Source organism: Argopecten irradians, chromosome 11 (genome assembly GCF_041381155.1).
Source record: "Argopecten irradians isolate NY chromosome 11, Ai_NY, whole genome shotgun sequence".
NCBI classification, from domain to species: domain Eukaryota; kingdom Metazoa; phylum Mollusca; class Bivalvia; order Pectinida; family Pectinidae; genus Argopecten; species Argopecten irradians.
In genome coordinates, this window is record NC_091144.1 from 27,733,168 (window position 1) to 27,759,066 (window position 25,899).

The window sequence follows — 25,899 nt, forward strand, 5'->3', positions numbered from 1 at the left end:
TTATAGAAGTAATATTATCTATATAATATAAAGACATTGAATTTATTGTGATCTGAACACATATAGTATAATTTTCTTGTATTCATAAATTAAATTATATGTATCAGCTGCAGGTTGATGAAAATTTGTTAAAGCTGTGTAGCGCCTTTAAAAGCAAATGATACATACTAAGATTATTTTTTGTTCTATGTGGTTTTATTTTAATCAAAATTATACATATGTATGACAGATGACCATAATAAAAAAATACATATTTCAACGTTACTTTTGTTTTAATGCTATTTTAATGTTTCGTCGTTTGCCATGTTTTAATCCTTAAATGTTTTTAATGTAAGGAACTTCTTCTTCTCATTTTTGTTATAGACGATTTATCATAAGATGTCTGGTCATAATTAAGAGGAGGGTCAAGGTTACTTAAAGGCACCAGCTTATAACGTTGTAAACATTGTACATGTGCTTTCTGTTTCTGATATCAAAAACCACGTGTTATGATCTCTTACGTTATCACATGACATTATTATGACGTCATGGTGCTATGACGTCGTCATATAACATCGCTAATAGTTACAAAGTCAACAATGGCCGCTGGATAAGCCGGGTTTTTACATTTCCATTATTGATTAAGTGATATGTCCGTCGCTGCGGCTGTAACATCGGCTAAGAAGCCGCACAAAGCAAGGTATGTATATCATAGAACTTAATAAAGATTATTTCGGAGCCTCTGGTAATCGAATGTCTGGTATCCGTCGGAATTAATATCGCAACATTTGCTACGTACAATTTTCAGTAATTACGTCGATGCGTTTCGGCAGCTACCCTAAATACATGAATATGGAAAGCAGAAACAACTTAGACACGTGTAAAATTTATAACATTCTGATGATGATATTATGTAATATTATCATCAGAACGTTATAGATTTTACACACGCCGATAACATTTATAATCAAATAAATATGTGTTTAAACTATTGTTGTTGATGATGATTTTTTTTAATTTCGTTTTAACCACAGGAGCTTGACGACATCAAGCACTTATAAATATTTTAACCCAGACACGACGCAAAGTAAAATATAAAGCATTGAACGTGAAAGGCTAACATAGCAATACAGGGACAGGATCTAGTTTCAGCAACATTCACTGACTTAATTTCAAGATTATATATCGGAACATACAGACAAGCCAAGCTACTTTTTATTCAGAATTTCCGATATCGGAAATTTTGTTTACAATTTCAGAATTAGAATTTCTGAGCCCAGTTTCATAAACATTCCTTCACTTTAAGGAATCCCTTCACTTAAATGTCTCCATATAAAAGTATTACAAAAGTTAAGGAAAAAAACTTAAGGTAAGGAGTCTCCCTTAAATTCTGTAATGCTTTCCTATGGAGAATTTTAGGTAAGGGATTCCTTCAAATTAAGGAATGTTCATGAAACTGGACCCAAATGTGGAAATGTATTATCACAATTGAAATTTCCGTTATCGAAATAGAGCCCCGTTATGGTAATCGTCATTTCCGATATCAGAAAATTATAACTCGCGATATTGGAATTATAATTTCCAATATCAGATTTATAATAATTTCCTATATTACAATTTTAGAATCCCCGATATCATTACACAAAATCCCGATATTGGAATAAAAAATTCCGATGTTAGAATTAGAATTCCAGAATCCAGATTTCAGAATGTAAAATTCCCTTTAACAGAAATATAATTTCCGATATTAGAACATTACAATTTCCGATATTGGAAACAAAATTTCCCGATATCAAAAGTAGAATTACCGATATCAGATTAAAGAAATATAATTTACTATATCAGACTTATAATTCCCGATTTTAGAATTTTAGAATCCCCGATATCAGTCTTATAATTCCCGATATTAGAATTTTCGCATCCCCGACATCAGAAATAGAATTTACGATATTAGAATTTTAAAATCACGATTTCAGAGTTATAAATTCCCGATTTCAGAATTTTAGAATCCCGATATCAGTCATATAATTCCCGATATTAGGATTTTCGAATCCCCGATATCGGAAATAAAATTCACAATATTAGAATTTTAGAATACCGATATCAGACTTATAAATTCCCGATTTTAGAATTTTCGAATCCCCGTTATCAGAATTAGAATTCACGATATAGGAATACGAATTCCTGATATAAAAAATAGAATTTCCGATGTCACACTTAAATATCAGATAACAGAATTGTAATTCCCGATATTGGGAAAAAATCCGATATAGTAATAACGATTCTCGATATCAAAATTAGAATTTCCGTAAATAACGTGGTTTACAGTTTTAGAGAAATTGAAAGTTTATAAATGAATATTACGATTTAAATAATGAATATTGAATATCATATGTAAATACTTTTTGTACCCATTTAAAATCTCTTCAAAAATAAAAATAAAACAATTAAAAAAAAAAGAATAAGAATTTCCGATATTGGAAAAAGAAATATTCAGTATCGATATCAGACATTTTAATTCCGATATCTGAATAAATAGAATAAAACAAATAACTTGACTTGCCATAGATAAGTATCTGACACCGTTCGAAACTCGTGAAAAATTGTTGATATCAGAATAGCTAGAATTTCCGATATCAGAAATTAACAACTATTCCCGTTAACGGAACTACAATTCCAATATAGGAAATTCGAAATAAAATCAATATTTCTATCTTTGAAGATGGGAGTATTGTTAAATGAGTAATTTAAAAGGCTGTGAATTATATTATAAGATTACGCGATAACTTAGTATATCTTTGCTCGAATCCCTTATGGAGAAATTGGGGTTTTGACATAGGTCGGCGGTTTTTCTCAAAGCAAGCTTTCTCTGGCTTTCCTTAACATCCAGAACATGGCACGCACTTAAAGGGACAATTCAGTGAGGCTAACTTTGTTACATAACCACGAAGCAAAATATGACATGAATGTATTGATCTATCCTTATGAAACATTTAACAAGAAATATTGACAAATTTCACGACCTTGTTTAGTGTTTTGATTGATACCGTTGTAATTACAAATCGTTGATCAATACGATGAAGCAGATACGAAGTACCTATATACCCGAGCAAAAGTCAGGCACGTTAAACAAATGCAATAAATAACCACTGAGGAATTGGTGAAATTATTTTAAGAAAGAAGGCTTGACTACACTGGCAAGGGCCAGGGTTCGGCATGCATTATAACACATATGTGTAATGGCAGACAGTAAGTGAGCTTAAACATTATACATACGGTACATTTCGTTACAGTGGGCTTTTCTGGCATATCACAGTAAAACCAACTAATCTAATTTCTGGTTTTGTTTTCCGAAATATGTGCCAATTTTAATGTACCCTTAGACTGAATTGTCCCTTTAACAGTCCATGGTTGAATGAGGTAAATAATAGCAAACAGATAAAAAAAATCTAATATATCATCTGAATTGGTAATTCCCAAACCATTTCATGTTTTCCAGAAATCGAAACCAAATCCCCGCCTGGGATGCCCGGCGTTTAGGTTTGAGATTAACGCAAACCCAGAGTGATGGGAGGTCCGAGTACCAAACTGTGAGTATGGATTTATCTTAGGTCCGAGTACCAAACAGTGAGTATGGATTTATCTTAGGTCCGAGTACCAGACTGTGAGTATGGATTTATCTTAGGTCCGAGTACCAGACTGTGAGTATGGATTTATCTTAGGTCCGAGTACCAAACTGTGAGTATGGATTTATCTTAGGTCCGAGTACCAGACTGTGAGTATGGATTTATCTTAGGTCCCAGTACCAAACTGTGAGTATGGATTTATCTTAGGTCCGAGTACCAAACAGTGAGTATGGATTTATCTTAGATCCGAGTACCAAACAGTGAGTATGGATTTATCTTAGGTCCGAGTACCAAACTGTGAGTATGGATTTATCTTAGGTCCGAGTACCAGACTGTGAGTATGGATTTATCTTAGGTCCGAGTACCAAACTGTGAGTATGGATTTATCTTAGGTCCGAGTACCAAACAGTGAGTTTGGATTTATCTTAGATCCGAGTACCAAACAGTGAGTATGGATTTATCTTAGGTCCGAGTACCAAACAGTGAGTATGGATTTATCTTAGGTCCGAGTACCAAACAGTGAGTATGGATTTATCTTAGGTCCGAGTACCAAACTGTGAGTATGGATTTATCTTAGGTCCGAGTACCAAACTGTGAGTATGGATTTATCTTAGATCCGAGTACCAAACTGTGAGTATGGATTAATCTTAGGTCCGAGTACCAAACTGTAAATATGAATGTATCTTAGGTCCGAGTACCAAACTGTAAGTATGGATTTATCTTAGGTCATGTTTACATATACACTGACCACGCCCATATTTGTATCGGTCACGGCTACATTGCTGCTGATACCGTTATATATGCATTGACCACGCCCATATTTGTATCGGTCACGGCTACATTGCTGCTGATACCGTTTATATATGCATTGACCACGCCCATATGTCTGTCGGTCACGCCTACATTGCTGCTGATACCGTTTACATAGGCATTGACCACGCCCATATTTGTATCGGTCATACCTACATTGCTGCTGATACCGTTTACATATGCATTGACCACGCCCATATTTGTATCAGTCATACCTACATTGCTGCTGGTACCGTTTACATATGCATTGACCACGTCTATATTTGTATCGGTCACGGCTACATTGTTGCTGGTACCGTTTATATATACATTGACCACGCCCATATTTGTATCGGTCATACCTACATTGCTGCTGATACCGTTTACATATGCATTGACCACGCCCATATTTGTATCGGTCATACCTACATTGCTGCTGATACCGTTTATATATGCATTGACCACGCCCATATTTGTATCGGTCACGCCTACGTTGCTGCTGATACCGTTTAAATATGCATTGACCACGCCCATATATCTGTCGGTCACGCCTACATTGCTGCTGATACCGTTTATATATGCATTGACCACGCCCATATTTGTTGCCTGTTACCTGTTACCTCTTCTTAGACACCGTTGTTAGCTGGTTCCAGCTAGTTGTGGCGCGTTTTGTTCATTTACTAAATGGTTGTCCGGTCGTGCCATATAAAAACTGGGGTAAAACTTGCATGGTACTGAATTCCAGTGAGTGTTCAGTCGGTTTTTAAACGAGTTCAGAGTAGGGGCTTCTACTACGAAGTTGGGAAGGGAGTTCCACGAATCTACCACTCGCCGACTAAATATACTTTGTGTGACTTTAGTCCTGCTCTGTTTCTTAAAGAGTAACTATTACCTCTAGTATTAGCTGAAGACATTGTAAATAGCTTATCTTGATCTAGTTTATCTATACCATTCAGAATTTTATAGACTTCGATCACATCGTTCCTTTTACGTCTATATTCTAAGGTGGGAAGTCCCAACTTTTTAAGTCTTGAATGGTATGGTAAATTTTCAATAGAGTGAACTCTTTTATTGGCTCTACGTTGGACGTTTTCAAGAGCGATATGATCTTTTTTAGCAGTGGAGACCATACCTGGGTTGCATAGTCTAAGTTAGGTCTAATTAGGCTTTTGTACAGGGTTAAGAACATAGTTATATCTATATAGACAAATGTCCTGAATATACGACCCAGTATGCGATTTCCTTTGTTAACTGCTTGACTAACATGCTGACTAAATTTAAGTTTGTTGTCGAAAAGTACACCTAAATCTTTCTCACACTGTACCTTCTCTATTTGTTCACTTTGTGGGAAGGAATAATGCGTGTCTTGTTCTAGATTGCCTATATTGAGGTGTTTGCATTTTTTAGTGTTCAAGGCCATTTTCCAGTCTCTAGTCCAAGTGACTACACTGTCTATGTCTGCTTGAAGTTCTTGAGACTCGGTGGGGTTGTTATTGTTTCTAAAAATTTTAGAGTCGTCAGCAAATAATTTTATGGTGCTATGTTGGACTACTTCGGGCAGGTCATTGATATATATCAGAAATAGAACAGGACCTAAGACACTACCTTGTGGTACACCACTAGTCACATCTACTAGTCCAGAAGTTTCACCATGAATAACAACTTGTTGCTGTAGAATGGATAAGAAGTCTTCTATCCACTTCAGTACTTTTCCAGTGATACCGTAACCCTATAGTTTTTTAAGTAGATGTTTGTGAGGGACTTTATCGACTTGTATCGGCCATACCTACATTGCTGCTGATACCGTTTATATATGCATTGACCACGCCCATATTTGTATCAGTCATACCTACATTGCTGCTGGTACCGTTTACATATGCATTGACCACGTCTATATTTGTATCGGTCACGGCTACATTGTTGCTGGTACCGTTTATATATACATTGACCACGCCCATATTTGTATCAGTCATACCTACATTGCTGCTAATACAGTTTAAATATGCATTGACCACGCCCATATTTGTATCGGTCATACCTACATTGCTGCTGATACCGTTTACATATGCATTGACCACGCCCATATTTGTATCAGTCATACCTACATTGCTGCTAATACCGTTTACATATGCATTGACCACGTCTATATTTGTATCGGCCATACCTACATTGCTGCTGATACCGTTTATATATGCATTGACCACGCCCATATTTGTATCAGTCATACCTACATTGCTGCTAATACAGTTTAAATATGCATTGACCACGCCCATATTTGTATCAGTCATACCTACATTGCTGCTAATACAGTTTATATATGCATTGACCACGCCCATATTTGTATCGGTCATACCTACATTGCTGCTGATACCGTTTACATATGCATTGACCACGCCCATATTTGTATCAGTCATACCTACATTGCTGCTGATACCGTTTATATATACATTGACCACGCCCATATTTGTATCGGTCACGGCTACATTGCTGCTGATACCGTTTATATATGCATTGACCACGCCCATATTTGTATCGGTTACGCCTACATCGCTGCTGATACCGTTTATATATGCATTGACCACGCCCATATTTGTATCAGTCATACCTACATTGTTGCTGGTACCGTTTATATATACATTGACCACGCCCATATTTGTATCGGTCTTACCTACATTGCTGCTGATACCGTTTATATATGCATTGACCACGCCCATATTTGTATCGGTCACGCCTACGTTGCTGCTGATACCGTTTATATATGCATTGACCACGCCCATATTTGTATTGGTCATACCTACATTGCTGCTGATACCGTTTACATATGCATTGACCACGCCCATATTTGTATCGGTCACGGCTACATTGCTGCTGATACCGTTTATATATGCATTGACCACGCCCATATTTGTATTGGTCATACCTACATTGCTGCTGATACCGTTTACATATGCATTGACCACGCCCATATTTGTATCGGTCACGGCTACATTGCTGCTGATACCGTTTATATATACATTGACCACGCCCATATTTGTATCGGTCATACCCACATTGCTGCTGATACCGTTTACATATGCATTGACCACGCCCATATATCTGTCGGTCACGCCTACGTTGCTGCTGATAGCGTTCACATATCCATTGGCCACGCTCATATTCCAATGTTTCTGTTGACCACGCCATTCTTTCTGTTGATTACAGTCGTACACGAAATGGCCATTCCAGCGGCCACGGACCAACATCAAACCCGAGAGCAACCACCTCGAGATTCCAGCCTCTATTTGCGATATGCAAATGGATACCACATACAGAACGGATTATGTAGCACACGAGGTTTGTCGTGAGAACCAGTGTTTCAGCTTTAAACCTTTAAACATACAAGTTTAATATAAAAATCATAATTTTGCGGAGTTTTGATAATAATCAAACCGTTTTGGAATAGTTTACATCATGCGCTAACTGCATATTGTTTTGAATTATGGGAACAAAATCATAGATTTAATTCTTCTGGTTTTTTTTTGATAAATTTAATCTTAAAACATTTTTTAACCGAGAAATAAAATATATATCAATAACTGTTATTTTGTCAAATCATACTTGTAATTGAAGGCAACGAAGAGAGAGAAGAAGAAAGACTTTATGTACCGGACGGCAGGAGGTGAATTCGTGAAAGATACTACCTACAAAGTGGATTTCGCCCCAAAGGTAAGGGAGGTAACAACTTTGGTATTGCAATCAAGGCCCCTAGTTTTTACAGCTGTGAGTAGAGCCATTTTCGTTAAGGAACTATGATTGTGTCCGTTGTCTAGGTTAGATGTTAGACATGTTACCACCATCTCCAACTCAATTTACTAAGTATGTGCTGCGAGTTCGATGCCTAAACAAAAACAAAAATCAAAAACAAAAAACTACACACACACGCACACGCAAACCAATAACCGAAAACAAGTATTGCCTTTAGGGAAATATTTTTGCAGTAATTTTTTAACCCAAATGGTTTGTGCTATAGATGGCGCTTCGAACGGAGCCGTTTAAGACGTATAAAGAGTACAGCGCCCCTGTGACTAAGTTCAAGGGGAAGTCGATTTATCAGATGTCATACCAACACTTTGAACCAGACCTTGCCAAACAATGCCGTCCTTCACCCATTCGTCCAGCAGAGGCCATCAAGAGCGCCAGGGAGCATAAATCGTCGACACCAGATTCAACATTCAGGGTATGGTACTTAGTACTGAGTTTAGGTATAACCCAAACGTGCTATTATTTGATTTTTTTTTGTAGGAAATGGCGGAATCAAGAGCGATAAACTTTTCATAAGTAAAACAATTGTTCTTATTGCTATACAATTTGAAATGACATTTTTCAATCGGCTGACACATTAGAAGGCTTCAATGCAGGAAAACATATTAATCACATGATAAATCTACACTGTCCTATTCAATGGCACATAGATTCACATTTTTATCGATGTATCCAATTAGAAAAAACCCAAACGTTGTAAGTATAAGCGTTTATGGTATTTGAAATGAAAGCATGCAAACTTTTTGGTACAAATGATTGCTGGAAGCAATACGTTGATGTTTCCCTTGTCAGAACGACTACCAGAAGCACGAGAACACAGAGAAGAGGAAGCCTATCAAACCGGAGGAGAGCAGCCAGTTATCCTCGGATCCCATGGATACAACCACAAGTTATAAGGAGTTCTACACCAAGAAGGAGCTACCAACCTACGCAAGTAAGTTATCGAATCCATCTTCAGAAATCTCTTCAAATCCCATGTTCATACTCTCGTAGTTGTTCATCAGTATAAAACGTAACAAAGCTTCTAGTCTTCCTAAAATCATCCTGTGCTTTCGTGCTTCTACAACAACCTCCGCAGATAATCAGGTCCAGTTCAGCATTCAGTCACAAAATCAGAAAAGAACGATTGTGATGAACAGCGGAACTACGAAGTCGACCTGATTAAAATCATCTGTACATAGTTCTGCTTCGAAGAAACGGATCCATAAACATATGATCTGAAACATTTTTTTAAACATTTTTAAGTATATAGGCCTACCGTCACACATACGAAATAATCGCATTCACATCTACCGCAAACAAGAGTATATCTTACGACAGTCCACTTTATCCTACTTCTTTCTGTGCATCATAAAGCTATTTACGACCAGTAATTTCTTTTACGTTGCATACAATTCTTGTATAACTATAATCAATTTTTAATTTATGAAGTCGGCCCTTCCTTTCGTTCTTGCATAATGGCAACCCTTCCTGACACGATCATTATTATTAATAACTTTGTGTGCTGGACTTTTCTTGATGACTCTTGAAGTTGAATGTTAAGTCAATGTTAAGCATTTTCCATTAATGTGCACTACAGTGTTTCCATATCGAAAGCGTTTTGATGCAACGATGACAGTAATGCTAAATGGTTTTCCATGGTATGCTTTTAAAACTAAGATATCATCTTGTCACGTTCCCAAAATGTGTATTTATACACAAGATTCCATTGATATGCCACTCGTCTTATATCTATAGAGAAAGTGCTAAACACAAATTGTGTAGTTACCAAGATGATGCTCCCAGAAGCGCTGCAGCCATCTAAAGAATCCAAGGGCGACGGTGGAGACCAAACGCCCGAGCCGGCCTCAGAGGAACCGAATCCAAAAGAACCAAGCCCGACGCCGTCCCAAAAAGGATTGATGACAACTTTCACTGCCGACTTCCGTCCTCATTATAACGTGCGCAGGCGCACACTTTGCAAGCCTCCTGAGTCCGCGTATCACTTTATAGATGCCCCGTTCGACGGCAATACAACTGCCGGGATGGCGTACAAGATGTGGCCTGTGGCCTTTCCCGAGAAGCCACTGTGGGCAGTGAAGCCAGCCTACCAACGGCCACAGACGTGGATGCAAACGGATAGCACATACGCGGTAAGAATTGCTTTTCTGTATGTTAATGAATAACATTAGGGTTCTAGTCTCTGTGTTGTTTTATCTTACTTTCATTGCATAGGAGTGAATTGCCAAAACATCTTTTGGGGAAAAAAGAAGATATTTTGTACCTAGTTCTATTTAGAAAGTATCTTATTGCAAACTGTATGAAAGCATGGTATGATGAATTCAAGGAGGAATTTCTTTAATTTTCTAGGTCGATTTCAAACATCCTGGCAATAGTATGCCGCCATCTTTGATCAAGAAAAAACATAACCAGGATATAATTCGCCACGTGGCGTCCGGAGATGCAGGTGCGGAAACTACTTATCAGAATAACTTCAAAGGCATGCCACTGGACGAGGCCACCAAGTCCTTCCTGATGAAACAGGAGTATGAACCTCCTAAGGAGAGGATGATCTGTCAGTCAACACAGCGCGCTCACTATACAGGTGGGGTAAAAGTCACGTGAAAACGGACATGGCCCAGTTTCACGAACATTCCGTAACTTCAATGAATTTCTGAACTTAAAACCTCTCTATAGGAAAACATTACATATTTTAAGGGAGGCTCTTAAACTGCATTCTTCTTGCTTACAATCTGTAATGCTTTCCTAAGGGCAATTTTAAGTTCAGGGATACTTTAAAGTTAAGGAACGTTCGTGAAGTCCCCAGGTCCAGACATTAAAGTAACAGGTTCGAAGAACAGTTGAAAAAAAGATTTGTCAGCTTGAATGGGGATGCATCCAATTACACATGGACATTAGAAGTTAGTAAGGACACGTGGTAATGTCATGTCAATGTCAAGCTGTGATTATAAGGGAGCGTTTGGTATCTAAGAGGTGACCTCTTTTCAAATAATTTTACACGTTCTTTTGATGTAATTCAAGTTTCCTTCTTCACGCGCTTGGTACCTCCTACTAAAGAGAATTAGAATCTACTGAATTGAACTCTTCTTTCTTTCGGTTTGCCGTCATCATAACATTTCAAAGGAATCCGATTGTGCAGGGATTAAAGTGGCATGATTCAGTGTGAATATTGTAACTAAGATTCATAATCAACATGTTTACAAGAACACTTATGTTGCAGTGATGTTTTCAGCATGTATTGTTTGTAATCTGTAATATGTATTTTCGGTCATACGGGTCTGTTAACACAATACACGTTCTCATTGATGTTGGAGTTGTTTATAAGTCAATTATAGACAACATTAAGCACCATACATGCGTTTTGTCTTTTAGAGACTTGTCAACTTTGCTAAGAGCAATGTTGTTGGTACCATCTGATCGCAAATCAGTGTGTCGACTCAAGTTTCAATTTGGTTGCCTCCAGCGAACAGCATTTTAAACGTAGACCATCAATTTATGATGTTGTCTAAATAGACGAACTCCACGGCTATCAACTGTTTAAGTATTTTCCTCAAACTTGGTTTACTTTTACCAAAGCAACTGTGGTATTTTTATGATAATTTCCGTGTATTTAAAACGTACACATTTGTTATTATTCAGGTCATCACACGGAGCGATCCAAGCTTTGCCGACAAATCTCCGAGCATCGCGATCTGTTCAAAAACCAGACGATGCAGTTCGCCACAACATACCGAGATACATATAAGGATGAAAGGCCCAAAAGCTGTCCTGCTAACACGAAACTTCAGCGAGGAATCGTGGAGTCGGAAGGCGAAGAGACCAAGGAGGAAACCAAACGGGAAGAATGAAAGGAGAAAGATTATAAAATTTCCAATCTATTATGATATTTGATAAAATTTTACTTTTGGCAAATATTTGTACTACACATTTTTAAAAGCTTTTTGGTAGGTGAAATGAATTTTTTTACCCATTTTATAACTTATCTATATATTTTACACTGGAAAATAAAATAAAGCTGAGCTTAATTTTGTGTTTTATTTCGTTATTAGAACCAGAATTCATGATGAAATGTAAACGTTTCCATGTGTCGTAAAGCAGACGCGTCCATAAAAAGAACACAAGCAATGAGGTAAAAGAGGCAGTAATGACATGAGACGAAAAAACATACATATATGTGTTCAAGATGGAAAACAATACAAAAAGGGGGCAAATAATAGAAGCAAAAAGCATAGCAGAGCAATTAATAAAAATGACAAAAACAATAAAATATATAAGAGGATAATCTATCAAAGGCAACAAAACAATGAATAAGAGTGAAAACGATTAATTTTGCGAATAGGCTGAGCTTTTGTTCCAAGGCAGTCAACGTCATGTAAATATACTATATACTTTAATATGTAACTACTGTTCAGCATGTTTTGGGTTTTCTTTACGTGATCCTGATCAAGGTGCCTTTAAATGAAAAACCAATGAAATATGCATTATCACAGTTAATACACGACGAATTTTAAATGACATGAAACAAACAAAACTTGACATATCTACTACAGCCTCTCAAAAACATACAGACATTTACACGTACAACACATAACATACAGGAGTGGCCTCCCAAAACATACATACATTTATACGCACAACGCATAACATACAGCATTTACACGCACAACACATTACATACAGGAGTGGCCTCCCAAAACATACAAACATTTACACGCACAACACATTACATACAGGAGTGGCCTCCCAAAACATACAGACATTTACACGCACAACACATAACATACAGGAGTGGCCTCCCGAACCATACAGATATTTACACGCACAACACATAACATACAGGAGTGGCCTCCCAAAACATACAAACATTTACACGTACAACACATAACATACAGGAGTGGCCTCCCAAAACATACATACATTTATACGCACAACACATAACATACAGCATTTACACGCACAACACATTACATACAGGAGTGGCCTCCCAAAACATACAAACATTTACACGCACAACACATTACATACAGGAGTGGCCTCCCAAAACATACAGACATTTACACGCACAACACATAATATACAGGAGTGGCCTCCCGAACCATACAGATATTTACACGCACAACACATAACATACAGGAGTGGCCTCCCGAACCATACAGATATTTACACGCACAACACATAACATACAGGAGTGGCCTCCCAAAACATACAAACATTTACACGTACAACACATAACATACAGGAGTGGCCTCCCAAAACATACAAACATTTACACGTACAACACATAACATACAGGAGTGGCCTCCCAAAACATACATACATTAATACGCACAACACATAACATACAGCATTTACACGCACAACACATTACATACAGGAGTGGCCTCCCAAAACATACAAACATTTACACGCACAACACATTACATACAGGAGTGGCCTCCCAAAACATACAGACATTTACACGCACAACACATAACATACAGGAGTGGCCTCCCGAACCATACAGATATTTACACGCACAACACATAACATACAGGAGTGGCCTCCCGAACCATACAGACATTTACACGCACAACACATAACATACAGGAGTGGCCTCCCAAAACATACAAACATTTACACGTACAACACATAACATACAGGAGTGGCCTCCCAAAACATACAAACATTTACACGTACAACACATAACATACAGGAGTGGCCTCCCAAAACATACATACATTTATACGCACAACACATAACATACAGCATTTACACGCACAACACATTACATACAGGAGTGGCCTCCCAAAACATACAAACATTTACACGCACAACACATTACATACAGGAGTGGCCTCCCAAAACATACAGACATTTACACGCACAACACATAACATACAGGAGTGGCCTCCCGAACCATACAGATATTTACACGCACAACACATAACATACAGGAGTGGCCTCCCGAACCATACAGATATTTACACGCACAACACATAACATACAGGAGTGGCCTCCCAAAACATACAAACATTTACACGTACAACACATAACATACAGGAGTGGCCTCCCAAAACATACAAACATTTACACGTACAACACATAACATACAGGAGTGGCCTCCCGAACCATACAGATATTTACACGTACAACACATAACATACTGGAGTGGCCTCCCAAAACATACATACATTTATACGCACAACACATAACATACAGGAGTGGCCTCCCAAAACATACAGACATTTACACGTACAACACATAACATACAGGAGTGGCCTCCCAAAACATACAGACATTTACACGCACAACACATAACATACAGAGGTGGCCTCCCAAAACATACAGACATTTACACGCACAACACATAACATACAGGAGTGGCCTCCCGAACCATACAGATATTTACACGTACAACACATAACATACAGGAGTGGCCTCCCGAACCATACAGATATTTACACGCACAACACATTACATACAGGAGTGGCCTCCCAAAACATACAGACATTTACACGCACAACACATAACATACAGGAGTGGCCTCCCAAAACATACATACATTTATACGCACAACACATAACATACAGCATTTACACGCACAACACATTACATACAGGAGTGGCCTCCCAAAACATACAAACATTTACACGCACAACACATTACATACAGGAGTGGCCTCCCAAAACATACAGACATTTACACGCACAACACATAATATACAGGAGTGGCCTCCCGAACCATACAGATATTTACACGCACAACACATAACATACAGGAGTGGCCTCCCAAAACATACAGACATTTACACGCACAACACATAATATACAGGAGTGGCCTCCCGAACCATACAGATATTTACACGCACAACACATAACATACAGGAGTGGCCTCCCAAAACATACAGACATTTACACGCACAACACATAATATACAGGAGTGGCCTCCCGAACCATACAGATATTTACACGCACAACACATAACATACAGGAGTGGCCTCCCAAAACATACAGACATTTACACGCACAACACATAACATACAGGAGTGGCCTCCCGAACCATACAGATATTTACACGCACAACACATAATATACAGGAGTGGCCTCCCGAACCATACAGATATTTACACGCACAACAGTAGCTAAGAGGACAAACAACGAAATAAAAAGTAGCGCAAGAGAAACGGTACGCACATAAGCAACATACGAGACAATACAAGATGACAGGTAGTGCATAAAATAGAAAGTTAAGATTAACTTTCTATCTTATAATTTTCTGTGCATATTTGATCTTGCAAGAACGATGACCATGGTGATCACGACTCGACTGAAAGCTATAAAATAAAAGGACAAGCGATATAACAATCGGTATGAAGGAACACGAAACTAATGAACGTATCGTGTAAATGAAACAAGAGAACGAGCAATTAAGGCGGGGCACAAGTGATTTAGAGTACGCTTTACATGTAATGTGATGAAAAACGAGGCTATGCAATAGATAGAAGGTACTGCGCTACACTTTTATCACAATATCATAAGGAAAATGACAAACCAATGGTTGATGAAAAGTGTATTAAGGTTGAATATGAGTATGCTATTTGATTATTACATGTACATATTATTAAGGTAATCGATGGGTTTATTTTTACTCTAAATTTCACAAAGATGCATTGCTACAATACAGAAAACTTTTAAGTCATTCTGACAAATCCAAACTCGTAAAATCAGCCCACTATATTTGTTTTTATTTTATCGCGTAACAGATACAATAGGACTACATTGTATCGTGCAATACTGTCTAAAAATGGTAAATCACAATCCTATCGTGGTGCGTTAACTTGTGCATTTCTTTCCTGTCGACGCGGAATCATATCAACGTATCCTATACAAATCAACAGCGTATTATGTCAGCATTATGCATGCAGAACGATCAGCTTTCCTCTCATTGTCAATGAATAACGCTTCGATATATGTCTAATAGAAGTCTAGCATAATCTACTCAATAAATCGAAAGACTGTAGTATGCCATAAAATGCTAAAATGTTCCCTTGTATTTTTGTGTTGAATATACAACTGAGAAGGTCACAGTTGTGTTGTTGAGTATAAAATTGAGAAGATCATAGTTGTGTTTTCGCATCCTTTTGATTTTTCTGAAATCATCCAGCCAGCAAGAAAGAAAATATACACAAGAAAAATAAACGTAAACTTTGCAAGAAGAACTTCAGAATTTTAGGACTTTCAAATTGGTACAGAAATACTTATTCTCCAAAAATGAATTATTTTATTGCAGATAATGTTTTAAAAGAAAAGTTTTTACAGGTCTTACATCTTTGAAGATAGTAGGAAGCATCGTCCCTCTGTTTTCATTGCTCAATGTCTAAAATAAAAATGTTTGTGTTTGTTTGCATTGATGGGGCATGAAACATATACCAGCATGTGGACGCAAAATCAGAAAAAAAAACCACCATAATTATGGCCTTAGTACATGTAACACAAAAAGTAATTTTACAATTTTGTAGCTGGCTTTGTTGATATCTTTGACTTGTTGTACCATTTTGAGATCCTTGGGAGTCTATTGTTTTTTTCTCTCTCAAAAAAATCCAATCTAAATTCAATTAACAAGATAAGGAAATTGAGAGAATTGAATTAAGACAAAACTACGTTTTTCGTTACATACAATGTGTATCATCCTCCGCCTCACCGATTTTTACAAGAGTTATTCCTCCTGGTCCCCTGTACACTTAGAACTGTTCCAGACGACGGGATCTATAACGCCGTGCTACACATGTGTCAGCGCTGTTATTTTCCTTATTTAAACAATATTTTATTCAATAACGATACAGTACAACATACATATCATAAAAAGGTTGAATTCAGAAACGAGTACAATGCACTTATCTTAATCCGTCTCCATACATGTAACACATAATTAGTTTTACACAAATATCTTCCCGAGATTAACATATTTTTAATGTCGACCCGACTAATAATCTGTAAAAATGTTCGTGAGAATGATCAGGATAATTCGCGATCCGATTACAGTTCAATAGAGACATCTCTGGCAAGTCATCTCCATCTATAGTTCCCAAGGATTTCTCCTCGCGGGCAAAACCAAACATCCCATCGACACGACAAGACGGCAAGCAAGTAATAAAGTTAAGGTAGGGCTTCTTGAGAAGGTGATGGATGTTTTATTCTTTCACGGCTCTTGTTCTCGTGGTATAAGTATTTCCGCGCTGTCATCAACTGCGAATTCGCTAGCCAAGGGTACTCGGTATGATACTCTCTCTTAAACAGTATCGTACTGAATATCATTTGCTAGCGAAGTTTCACTGTCATATAAATTCAAAGACATTTTTCATTGAACTTTCCTGACCCCCCCCCCCCTCTATAATAATTAAATACGGGAACAATCTTTCAGCTCATAATTTTAATTTAATTTTCGTTGTGTTATTTTTTATAAACCCGTTTCTTATTAGAAGGCAACATTTTTTTTATTAACTTATTGGTTAGAACACAGAACGGAAGTTTCATAAAAGTTAAACGGTCACATAATAAACAACGATGTTTTGGAAATGAAACGGAAATATTTTATGAGCTGGAACAGCAGACAATTTTCTAACTTTGTGTCAAATGTAGTTCAAATCCGTCAATAAAACTAGTCGGGTAAATTCAATGAATTGATCGCTATGATAATTTTTTTTTTTTCAAAATAAACTGAAATTAATTGCGTCATAATTACTACGTCAAAAGTACCACATTATGGAACGCCATAGCTGTCTCGAATCACAGGGACCTGGCACGAAAATTTTTAACCATTAGTATACATAATATACTATAATATATATGTATGTATACTGTTAGTTAAAAAAAATCGTGCCAGGTCCCTGTGTCTCGAATGGTTCAAATATACTATATGAATTTGTGTTTTCGTGATATAAGGTTTTATCATTTTTTTTATTTGATCTTATCAATATATGGTATCATCTTATCATCAATTCATCAAGATACAACAGTCGAGTGACATAATTGAGATTATATAATATTTGAATGCATATGGTCAACATTTTGTTGAATTATCCCTTTTCACTCACGGGGAGATTTCAAACTACTTTTGTACATTGAAAAAGTAATATTCAAAGTTTTTTTTCAAACAATATACTGTCACTTAATTATAAAAATATTGCATCTTCTAGATACACTGTAAATTAATTTATATGTGATGAACAGCAACCAAAAATATTACACTGTAAATTAATTTATAAGTGATGAACAGCAACCAAAAATATTGCGACGTTTTGAAATTCTTACGCGTAGCATTATGGCGTCGGCAAAAATATATTTTGTTATTTTGGTTTATTTATTTACAAATTCAGGAAGAGCTATTGGAAAAAATGAAAATGGCAATATTATTATATATATCATTATCATATTGTAAAATTAACTTTTGTAAGCTCAATTATGTCACAACTGTACATTTTTCGGGAGAACTCCAGTGCACAACTGTATTTTTTTCGGGATAACTCCGGCGCTCGATATCCACTGACTTGCTGATCATCTTACTTTTAAAATGTCTTCAGATAGTCCAGTAAGAAAAAATAAAACACAATATTTTTAAAGTTATATTTTTAATGAACACTCTCTGATAATACACACGTGTAACAATGATGAGATATGATCTAGATCTCTACTCATTAAATCATTCTCACACCATTAAAAATTCAAAATTTCTATATGTTATCTAACTCACTGGTAGTAACTATGTCCATTGATTGTAATTTTTACCATACATATAAACCGCCACAATATATAGATAACGTTATTAAATTTACCAAAAAATGCCACATGGACCCACTTACTTACTGCAGTCGGACACTTTCCTGAGATAGACAGATTCGAAATATACCGCATGCACATTTGTGTCTTGTGTTTAGTTACCAAACATTGGCTGGTCAAAGTAAATATAAATCGCCAAAGCCGAGAAAAACACGGGGCCCAGTGTTAAAGTTATTCGGAACATAAGATACTCTATAATGTCTTTCCGTAGTGTTCAGTTAAAGGTCGGACTTCCTATATTACGACTTGATTTGTTACATTTTTATAGTGGGCAAATGCAGAACTTTGAATGGAATATTATAGATTGATACCACCGACAAGGATATTGTATTCCACCACGCCAAACTGAGCATATATGATATTCATCATTTGAACAATAATTGGTGTTTAATCGTGTATATATATGCCTAATTAACACAAAAAATAACATAAAATAATTTATTTTACCTTTGGTGCATGCGCAATCATTACTTCATTCTATATAAGATATAGTGCAACGGAATTTTTTCGGGATGCAATAAATTATTTTTCATATTTTTAACTTGAAGTAAAATTAGAAGCTCAAACTTTTCAATGGTGGTAATTGTGTAAAGAAAGTAACTTTTTTAAACTGAAGAAAAATACAAAATCGTCTGCTTCTGTTTTTGATAGTGAAAAAATACCATTTGTCAGCGGTGGAGCATCTTTAACCTAATAATGAATAGCGGGTTTACATTTTTGAGAAATCTATGATATTATAATTAAAAAAACCCAAGGATATATAATTTATGTATATATATATTATATATATATATATATATATATATATTAGAGATTAAGATCGTGTATTGATAAGAAACTACATCTGTTCTCGCGATATCATGTGCATGTACACCGTCTATTATAGCATACTGATATAACTGTTATGGCAGCACTAAAGCTTATCCTAGTGCAATATCTTCATGTAGCAAGCATCCTTTCAACTTGACTTTTTTAATGAACTTTACCACTTGTCTTCATATTACACAATATTATGGCGATTCTTTCATTTGTTTCAATCAGAGGTGTAACCGTAGCCCAGAAAGAAAACTAACACACAAAAATATCAAATGTACGAATGTTTTATGTAAGAAACCATTTCATAGCATATTTTGATTTCAATCTTCAGATGTTTGATATTCTTTCATCCTGTAAAAAACTGTTGTCCAAGTAAAAAAGTTTTTTTTTGAATTGGCAACATTAATTACAGACAAGATATCATATTTTGCTCCGTTTTGATAATTAGTGTACCCTATAATCATACACTACTCATTTCTTTTGCTTGTTTTGCAAGTTTCTCTTTCTTAATTTTCTCGATCTTTCAGATTTTCTTTTCCTCCTTCAGTTCCACGTTTTCTTGATAGCTTCTCTTTTCTCGTTCAATTATTGCCTGTGCCCGTAAAGCAGATCGTTGGACAGTTTTAGATTTTTGGTTACTCCTGTGTATAATTTCATTCTTTGTTACTGGCAAAAATATGCTATCGATTTCAGTGTTCCAGATTGAGGTTTCCGTTGTGCTTGTCGAGACCGTATCAGGAATGGCGAAATTTGCAACACCATAACTATCGGCACATGCAACCTGTATATCGTTGCTTGCGATCAATGACAAAATAGTCTCGGGCTCCTCGATGGACAGAGGGTTCACACTTAACATTGAAATACCATTGGATGGAGACGGAATAGGTACTGATGCATCTGGAGATGCGCTTAAATGAGAAGATGGACCTTCAAGACCCGTAAATGATGAGACAGACGAAACAGTGGAGGCGGAGGAGGCAAACGGACCAATAAGACTAACCGGGGCTGAAGGAAACGGCGCAGTCGTGGTAGAAACTCGAGTGTTTGAATCAGATGTGTGGATACCACATGGTCCAGTAGGAGGCTAACATAAATATGACGTAGCTGTGGTCAGCTATAGGAATACGAACCAAGGCCGCCTTGGTACGCCGTCCTGTGGATGCAACTGGCACACAATTAGTCCAGCAAGCCTTATAGCCACTACATGTGTGTTTGGCGAGACTCCAACTGTGTGTCCCATGCTTTTTTGAAAAAAGCCTTGATTTGTATAAGCACACTGTTAAAAGGGGCCGTACGAAGACCCACTATATAGTTTCTTCTGTCCAATGGCTGAAATCAAAAATTGAGTGAAATATTTTGGGGGGCCTATTCTGTATATGTTGAGATTATGTGAATTATTTCTGATTAAGGTCATTGAAATTTCTTTCTACCACAAACGGGATAAATTTCTGTGTGCTCGCTCGAGATCCCTTAGTTCTTATACTGGTTTTTCTTATCGGTGTAATGTCAGAGGTGACGCCCGTTTTTACAGACCTTCCTCACCAGTCACTGCTGATTGGGAGGCGCAATTCTTGAAACGGTGTTGGCTTTTCATTTTTCGGCCAGAGAATGGCGGGTTAGCAGGGCAAATAACTGACGGGCGCTCGCGGTAATACCCATGCACCCGTTTTGCACGCCTTCAAGAACGTTCTCCACAATGTCTTGTTCCCTCTACAGAATCAGGGATAGGTGGCCTTCCATCTTTGACTATACAATTTTGCACAAATGATTCTAGCGGCGTGTGTCGCCGCGACTTGGACCCTATTTTTCTTCACTGGCGGTTACAGCTGTTTGACGAGATCATTTTCGATCCACGGACCTCTTTTTTTGTCAGCCCATATTTTATCTGAGAAGAAAATTTTTATATTGTCTATAAATTATTTAACTTGTTATTAAGTTATATAATTTATTAAATGAGGTGGTTTAAATCCAATTTCAAGGTTTAATTTAACTACATACCAAATTCAACCATAAACAAATGAGTCAAAAAACTCACCATTTATAGTATAATTGTTAGGAAAAACTATATCACAGAAACTGTGAAAATAAATTGTAACCAAGAAATGAAATGAATCCAATTTCAAGGTTTAATTTAACTACATACCATTCAACATTAGTATGCATTTAGCATATTCCTCCCCAGTATATATATATCACAATATCTTTAATACACTCTAAGAAGATCTAAAGGAGAAGTTCAAGCCGAGTGTCTTGAACAGCTTTAATATATATATTATATCACATACGGAAATATAGATAAGGTATATTTAATACTATTTATATAAGGTTTTTTTTAAAGTGTACAATCCAGTATATAAAATTCAACAAGCACGATACAGGAAAAAATATTTTTGCTTGTCATCATCTTTTAAAATATGATTTATACATTACAATAAACTGATAAAGAAATTAAAGCCAAATTTTTACCAAAGAAATAAATCATTATGATCAAAAAGGTGCAATGAACATGCGTATACAGATATAATATTCATATTTATTTTTTACAAAATACAATTTTCTATGTACATGTATAAAGAACACATGCAAATTTAAAGCATTTAAACACATCACTTTAATCAGATTGGAACGAGATTCCAGAATCATGTAATTAATGATTAAAATAACCAATTATATATTACTTGTTAAGATCAGAGCGCTTTTGGATTTAAGACTCAATAGTTGGTTGTTGGGTGCCATAGACGGTAAACCCAGTAATCCCTTGTGGAGTGTATCTGACTTCGTTGTACAACACAAGCTAGCAGAAAAACCACATATATATCACATTTATATACTTTGAAATATCATTTTTACTGCTTAGAATATAAAAAAAAAAAAATAAATAAAGTTATGAGCATCAAAATAAAAGGAGACAAAAGATGTTGCACAAAGGCGACTAATAAAAAACATTCCAAATGTTTTAATCAAGCTGTATGTATACTATTAACACCAAGCACACATCATTATAACAGACAGGATTAATTTGTGCGTCTTTTCCAGTAATAAAATACTATTATCACTTATTGTTTCTATAATGAAATTTTCTTACCTTTCAAGCAAAATCAACTGGCCAATTGCTTTGGATGTGTGTGTTATAGTTCAAATAATTTGTTTCTGTTTAATACTGAAAATTATGATTATTTATATACACATGTACATATGTATGTAAGTAGATATTTACATGTATATATGAATATAGAGTATTTTGACAGGAAAATAACATATTACCATTATCAAAGTAAACAGAGGATATAAGATGCATCATTTCAAACTTATGCATGTAATTGGATGCATACAAGTTAAAGTTAAATTAGTTAATATAGGGTTTTTCTTCAGAAATAATCATGTTTTTATTTAAAGAGCTCATTAATTACTTCATATACATTTTGTATGTGATCATTTGAGAATCTTTGCAGCTTTATTTCTTTCCTTGAAAATTGGACAAAATCTGTACCATTTAATTATTAGCTATAGACCAGACCCACAAAATTTATACCCAAATAAATATTTTCATTTTTGCATGCATGTACAGAAATAATATATAGCTATAGTTAATTAATATACTTGATAGTTAATATTAATTATTAATTAATGGCACAAAATCAATTATTTGGTGTAGTACAATACCTACACATATCACAACCTTATGTACAGACCTTGTAAAAATGTCAAAGCTAGCAACAGAAAAAACTATATATACCCAATGCAAGGATAACAAACTTTCAATTAACCTTTTGCTAGTATTAATTGATCTTGCTTATAGTATGAAATTGTATTTGCAAATTACAAGAACATTTCATAATTACACAACACAATTTTACTGACCTGAGTAAAAGACTGTGGTAATGTTATATTTTACCTTAAACATATGACAGGTATATTCAATGTTATTTGAAATACAATTTTTCTGGTTATGAAATTGGATATATATTGTACACATTTATTTTCCAAGAGTTATCTCCCTTCAACAAGGCCTGTGCCATACTGTCAATTAATCATAAAAAATACAGCTGTCTACCAGTTCGAATTCCCAAAGGGAAAATAACAAGGTATATATTGCAATTATTTGTATCAGTTAATATTTACACATTTGGCACTTTACAATTCCACATTTATACAACATCTATGCTATATAACATGTTATACAAACTCACAATTTCAAGCCACCAATTTTCAACAGGAAACAAATTCTGTGTATAGTAGTATAGGTGCACGATGTACAGGGAATACTCATTACTGTACGATCATTTGGTAGAGATTAAAGTATGCAGTGTTGCACATGTTCTGATGGGAATACGTAGATATATTATCTGAAGTTCTGAACAGTACATATTTACCACTCAATTAAAATTATGTTAATTTATAATTAATACAATTAAACAACATTGTTCAAAGGATGCTACAAACTAGCAACAACCATTATGCATGGGCTTTCCCTATTCAGATGGCTATATTGTTCATGTACATCACACAATTTTTTTTCCAAATTTAAGACGAATACTTAATATGGCATACCGTACATGAGTGAAATCAAAGTTCTTTTGACCATTTCATGTATATATTGTTCATGACTTTAACCATCACCTCTCCGTTCACCTATATATCATGCTTTAAAACAAACAACCATGTACAGCATGTGAAAATGAATGTTTCCTTCAATATATCTGCTCTATTCTTATCACTGAAAAAAGCTTTACACTTTGCAGTTAAACCATTCAGATGCATTTGATACCTTTCACCAATAGGGCACATTTGTGTCCACTCTGTTCCAACAGGCAAACTTTGTCCAAGAGTCCACATTTTGTAAGATATCACCATTTTTGCCGTGCAGATGTCCTTGAGGATGAGTGTGAGAGCTATCTATGGAGTCTAAACTCTCAAAGGTCGCAGATACAATTCCGTAATTCTTTCCATTGTTACTATCCCAATATTGCTGATTTTTGGCATCATAGCAAACAGCAAACTGAATGCTTTTGCTCTTATCGAAATTTGTAGGTACTTCAATTTCAAAAGAGAAAGTATCGAAAAGATTTCCACTCTGTTTAGAAGAATTTGCCACATAAGTTGCCACAATATCTTCGGAGGTCTCCCAGGAGTCAAATGTGCACCTCACAAACACATTCTTTTCAAACGAAATGTTTTTCACTTTCACTGTCCCAAGAACATTGTAATCACGGAGGATCACATTTTCAAGGGACAAATTGTTGTGTTCCAAGCGATCTCTGAATGCAAGGTAGTCAGAAGCTGGCTGCTGAAACTGTAAGACAAGAGGAGGTTGTTCTGTGACACCTGCTGTAGCCCCTTGTGTGAGGGACGAGATAATATCTGGTCGCAAACGTGGCGGCATGTGAGATGGCTCGGTCATAATTTTCACTGTTGCTAAAGCTAGTCCTCTGTGGTCTGCAAACGAGACCTTTTTCTTAGTCTTTGGAGATGGAGACTCCGACCTTGAAGAACTGCAAGAGTCACAAATGTCTAATTCATCTTCCTTGTCACTAGAGCCATTACATTGGTTTATGATGGGTTTCAGAGGCTCATTACTTTCATTTGGATCATCATTCTGAGGATCCTCAAGTTTTGTCAAGTCCTGAGTTTTAGATTCAAAACCACATCCTCGATTCCAAGAATCTCCTCTCAGAGCAAACGCTGAGTTAAAGAACTCAAAGCTCGAGGCTGGTGGACTAGAAGACAGGAGATATGCTGATAAATCAACCGGCATGGTTTTCAGCAGGTAGTTAGTACCAGCAGGGAGTACTGACTTCAGCATTAGTGTATCTGAAAAAGATAAAAGTTAACACAAGCGTCAATTCCAGTTCGTTACAACACAACAGATCAAGCTTGCAGATAACATATATTAAATCTCCACTTAAGTTTCATCAACCAAAATAGTATAGACAAAGTATGATTGTCTTTGATGTAATTTAATGTTAAAATTCTATGTTTATGTCTTTTTCGAGATACGAATCGAGGTGGGTAAAGTATATTTACATAAAAATATGACATCACAATTAAATTAAAATCCTCGAAACGTAGGAATA

The 25,899-nt window shown here is 36.1% G+C and overlaps 2 protein-coding genes across 7 annotated transcripts in view; one reads left to right on the forward strand and one right to left on the reverse strand.

Moving 5' to 3' along the window:
- Positions 1–520: 520 nt before the first annotated feature.
- Positions 521–12,220, forward strand: LOC138335182 (stabilizer of axonemal microtubules 2-like). Of its 2 annotated transcripts, XM_069284155.1 has the most exons (9): positions 521–679; positions 3,479–3,569; positions 7,596–7,727; positions 8,004–8,099; positions 8,404–8,610; positions 8,988–9,129; positions 9,933–10,327; positions 10,545–10,779; positions 11,835–12,220. In XM_069284155.1, exons 1-9 carry the CDS (start codon positions 630–632, stop codon positions 12,041–12,043), a joined length of 1,557 nt encoding a protein of 518 aa, XP_069140256.1. In that variant the 5' UTR covers positions 521–629; the 3' UTR covers positions 12,044–12,220. The 2 variants fall into 2 exon arrangements, with proteins under 2 accessions (XP_069140256.1, XP_069140257.1); XM_069284156.1 differs by lacking the exons at positions 521–679; positions 3,479–3,569 and adding an exon at positions 4,268–4,309.
- A 9,829-nt stretch (positions 12,221–22,049) lies between these two features.
- The window catches only part of LOC138335183 (protein phosphatase 1 regulatory subunit 3B-like), a 44,849-nt gene continuing 40,999 nt past the window's right edge, over positions 22,050–25,899 (reverse strand). For all 5 annotated transcript variants that reach the window (XM_069284157.1, XM_069284160.1, XM_069284159.1 and 2 more), the window contains exon 2: positions 22,050–25,636. In XM_069284157.1, coding sequence (XP_069140258.1) covers positions 24,597–25,636 — 1,040 coding nt within the window. In that variant the 3' untranslated portion in view covers positions 22,050–24,596. The remainder of the gene's footprint in view (positions 25,637–25,899) is intronic.

Excerpts from the sequence above, each read along its gene's own strand:
- LOC138335182 (XM_069284155.1), top strand. The coding sequence starts at position 630 with ATGTCCGTCGCTGCGGCTGTAACATCGGCTAAGAAGCCGCACAAAGCA. Across the intron at positions 3,570-7,595 it reads GGAGGTCCGAGTACCAAACT|TCGTACACGAAATGGCCATT; the intron begins GTGAGTATGGAT and ends TGTTGATTACAG. Across the intron at positions 8,611-8,987 it reads CACCAGATTCAACATTCAGG|AACGACTACCAGAAGCACGA; the intron begins GTATGGTACTTA and ends TTCCCTTGTCAG.